The sequence below is a fragment of the Carica papaya genome, chromosome 8 (assembly GCF_054855325.1).
Source record: "Carica papaya isolate Zhongbai chromosome 8, ASM5485532v1, whole genome shotgun sequence".
NCBI lineage: Eukaryota > Viridiplantae > Streptophyta > Magnoliopsida > Brassicales > Caricaceae > Carica > Carica papaya.
In genome coordinates this window covers 33,742,885-33,747,098 of record NC_142316.1, presented here as the reverse complement: position 1 = coordinate 33,747,098, position 4,214 = coordinate 33,742,885, and the positions used below count along the sequence as shown (strand labels likewise).

Below are 4,214 nucleotides of genomic sequence, written 5' to 3'. Positions count from 1 at the left end.
TTTATAAAGTTGTGAATCTGTTGTATCGTGCATGATATAAAAACTAGAGTGATTAATTCGATAATTCAAAAATATTCTTTTATCAAATATTTACTATTTATATAAGATTTATAATTAAAACAATAATGTAAGAAACTACAATTTTTTTTCATTTATTTTTATAATCTTATAAACTTCATAAACTCATAAAACTATTTCTTTATTAGCTACGAATAGATATATCAACCAAACATGTGAAAAGAAATTTAATTAAGAGGCCACGAGTTGTTAGCATCATGAAAGAATTGTTGACCCATGTTGCTCGATGAACCATTAATGTTGCTAGTACCATTTCCAAACAAATGCCCATAGTCTAACATTGTCGTTTCATTACTAATACTAAAAACTTCTTGTCCACCATCAGGAGGTTGCAATAGCTCAAATGCAATTCCAATGGGATAATCAGTAGTATGAATATGGGATGAATGACTTATGTCTCCAACAGATGTAGCGTCATGGCCTTTGGAATTCTCATAAAGAGGCATCTCCATAATATCAACCAGACCAGATGATGATTGTGGGAGCTTGAAATTTTCAAGAGGAGCTTGCAGTCCCATTTGATGATCATTATTGCTAACAGAATTGCCTATATTATTGGAATTTCTACCATATGTAATTTGGTGCGGTAATGTCTTTATGTCGTTGGTTGTTGGATTATCTCCAATACTACCAAAACCTCCATCAATGTTATTATTATTGTTCATAATATCAAACAACCATGGTTCTACCGTGAAAGCACCTTGATCTTGATTATCAATAATATCCCTCACCTGGTTGTTCCCTTCATTTCCTCCAACTTCATGGGTTTGATCATATATGACTTGAGCATGAGGAGTTGGATAAAGAGGATCTAACCCAACTGGGATAGTCATATGATTAAGAAATGCAAGCCTTTTGTTGACACTCTTCACCTTCTCCTCAATTAACCATGCTAAACCATAGAGTTCACCCAGGTTTAGTTCATCAAAGTTGTTTCCTTCATGAACCTTACAAATTAGATTAACCATCTCTTTCTCTTGATTTTTCCTCTGGTTCTTCTTTAGTTGTTCTTCAGTTTTTCTCGATCTTTCTCTCAAGTACGATTCTTGGTTCATCGTCCTTTTGTTTCGATCCATCTCTGGCATTCTACGGAATCTATTTAGCATTTGCACTGCCATCTCCACCGACGGCCAGACTCTTGGCTCTTTCTCTTCAGGGCTATAGATCACAATACAAGCACTCACATTACATAGTGTACAAAGCTCACCCACCTTTTTCACCACTCCAACCCGCCTTTTTTTTAGGCTAGCTCTTCTAGCGTTATCATTTTCTATCAACGCGAGCTTCACTTTTTTTCTAGTCATGCTTAATGGTTGTCGTTATATACTATCGTATTGTGTTTGGGCAAATAAGGATTTATATAGTGAAAGTTGTTATTACAATGTTAACAGAGTTATGAGTTGAAAAAATTGATACTTTAAACATAAATCCCTGTGACAAACTTATAAGAAATCTAATAAAAGATTGATATGATTTCATAGACGATAAGAGAAAATTCAATTGCATTGTTTCTTACAGTAAAATCGTAGTAATTTTGAATTTCCAAATATGCCCAAAGCATTAATAACGGACTATTTTTGGTTTTCAATGTTTGAATTTATGTTTAACAAATTTTAATTTTTTTTCTTTTTATTCACACTTCTGGTCAAAATTCATGTAGGAGATTTAATGATTTTAAAAATGCATTTACCTACTTCAATCTGATATATTTAGAATTTATCTCATAAATGTCACCTATAAAATCAAATTTAGGTAGTCAAAGTAGAGAAAATATTTTGTCAACAACTAAATTAATTTTATCAATATCCATTTTTTTTTAATTTCCAATTATAAAATATAATATTATAACTTATCTTAAGATAAAAAAATATGTGTAAATCAGCACATATATACATATAGGTATTAGAGGAATAAGACGACTAAAAACTCACAATTAACGAGTAACAAGATATGCGACATAGATACAAAAGATTAAAAATTCGAAATAGATACGAGACACGTATGAATTTGATGGTGTACACCCACCCCCTCCTTGCCCACCTTCGCCCCACCCCGCCTATGTATATAATTATTAAACTTAAGTTATTAATTCACATTTTTTTTAATGAAAAGTTGCCAATACTAAAATAAATTAATATAATAGTGTATAATAGTTTTAATATATATGATGTCGTTTTATTTTTGTTATTGAGTTTTAATTATGTTAAAAATATTACTTTAAATATACTTTGTTCTATTAATGTTTAATATTTTAATTAAGTTTTAATCATTGATTTGATATTTTATAGAATTATTTAGAATGAAACGGATAAGTGGAACGAATTTTAAAGTTCAGGGTTGACGAATGTGGATGAATGACATGACAGATAAATACGAATAATTGGGACGGATGTCAGGTAAAAAGTTTGTCACTTGTTCCGAGTACGATATAAATATAAATATATATATTTTTAAAACGAGCGCAGATATGGAGGAAGACACACCTACCCCATACCCGCCCCATATTTATCTCGTACACATCCTTACTCATATGTACCAAATATAATACATGGGTTATACGAAATTGTTATGTGATCAAATTTTACACAAATCTTGTTTAAATTTGATATGTGAACCATACATATTCTCACTAAGGTATTTGGTCAACCAAATTCATTATCATTACCTACTTTGTTGGACTTATACCTTTTAAATAAATATATATATTAGTAATCAATTTTTTTTTTTGTAATAACTCATTTTATTAGATAAAGACATAAATATGTATTGACTTATTTTTCAATTCTAATAGTTTATTCTATATTTGTAATAAATTTACCAAGAATGTGGAATTCACTTGCTAATTTTAAGGGGTAAATAACTAAATTGGTACTTAAAATTTGATACTTTTTATAATTTAGTACTTAGTATTTTTTCGTTACTATTTGGTCCGGTCCTTGGCGTTTTTATTGGATCTAAAAGCATAATTTTGTTCATATTCTAAAAAAAAGTTAAATAAACATATCAAATTTTAAAAATTAATTTAAAATAATAATTTTAAGTAATTAATTAAATTAATAATAATATTAAATATATTTCTTATTATCATTGACTTAATAGTATAGTTAATTAGTTAAAAAAATTTAAATTATTTTTTATATAGTATTTAAGTATGATCTAACCATTTTAATTTTTTCTTGTTAAAAATAAAAAAAAAATATTTAAAATAAATAGAAAATCTTATATACCAAATTGTAAAGAAAATATTATAAATTAATATTATATGTATATATATAAAGCTAGGTGCTATTGGCGCCACATCCACGAGTAAAATTAAGTATTTGTGTGATTAATTTACCATATGCATGTATTAAGTCATATTATTTAAGTAAAATTAATTATTTTAAATATAATACATTAAATATATCATTTCTTGATTTATCTATAGTCATTTTAATTTTTTTTTTAAAAATAATTGTAATTTAAAAATGTATAAGTAGATGTATATAACCATAGGAAATGAAGTGTATGCATGTATATAAGAGCTCTTGGCTAGTGGGAACTATATAAATCTTGACCACCTTATATTATTAGCAAAAACTAATTTTTTTATTGATTTATTTTTTAATTTATATATTTCAATTATGTATTTAACTAAAATGATTCAATAAATGTAAGCATATCCATATGCATATTTGTGATTATATAATATTTGTTTATATTAAGTTTTAAATAATTAATATATACATTGTATGTTATTCTTTATTTATAACACTTTAATTCATATCATACTTTATAGAAAAAACAATATTCATATATGTGATTATACATATATAGTATAATGTTTTTATTTTTTCATGCTAATAAGTAGTACGTTGTTTTTTGTGCTAATAATTGTGAAATATCTAGTATATGTATACGTATATATACATAATATATGTGTCGCAGAAAACTAATTTATTTAAAAAATATAAAATCAAAAAGTAAGTAACTTCCCACTTGCTCGTTGGCCTCCCCGCCACGTACCAACAGGCACATATGTATGTATGTATGTATATGTACGTATACACATACGAATAATAAGTGAATCTAAGAGTTGGGAAAGATTATATAGTTAAGATAAAATCTTTTCCTCTTTCTGTTCCAAATTAATTTAA

General features: G+C 27.0%; 1 protein-coding gene across 1 annotated transcript; it reads right to left on the bottom strand.

The window, feature by feature from the left end:
- Positions 1-245: 245 nt before the first annotated feature.
- On the bottom strand, positions 246-1,382 carry LOC110824815 (uncharacterized). Its single transcript, XM_022055328.2, has one exon. It carries the CDS (start codon positions 1,380-1,382, stop codon positions 246-248), a length of 1,137 nt encoding a protein of 378 aa, XP_021911020.2.
- Between the last annotated feature and the right edge of the window lie 2,832 nt (positions 1,383-4,214).

Coding starts and splice junctions, on each gene's coding strand:
- LOC110824815 (XM_022055328.2), bottom strand. CDS start 1,382: ATGACTAGAAAAAAAGTGAAGCTCGCGTTGATAGAAAATGATAACGCT.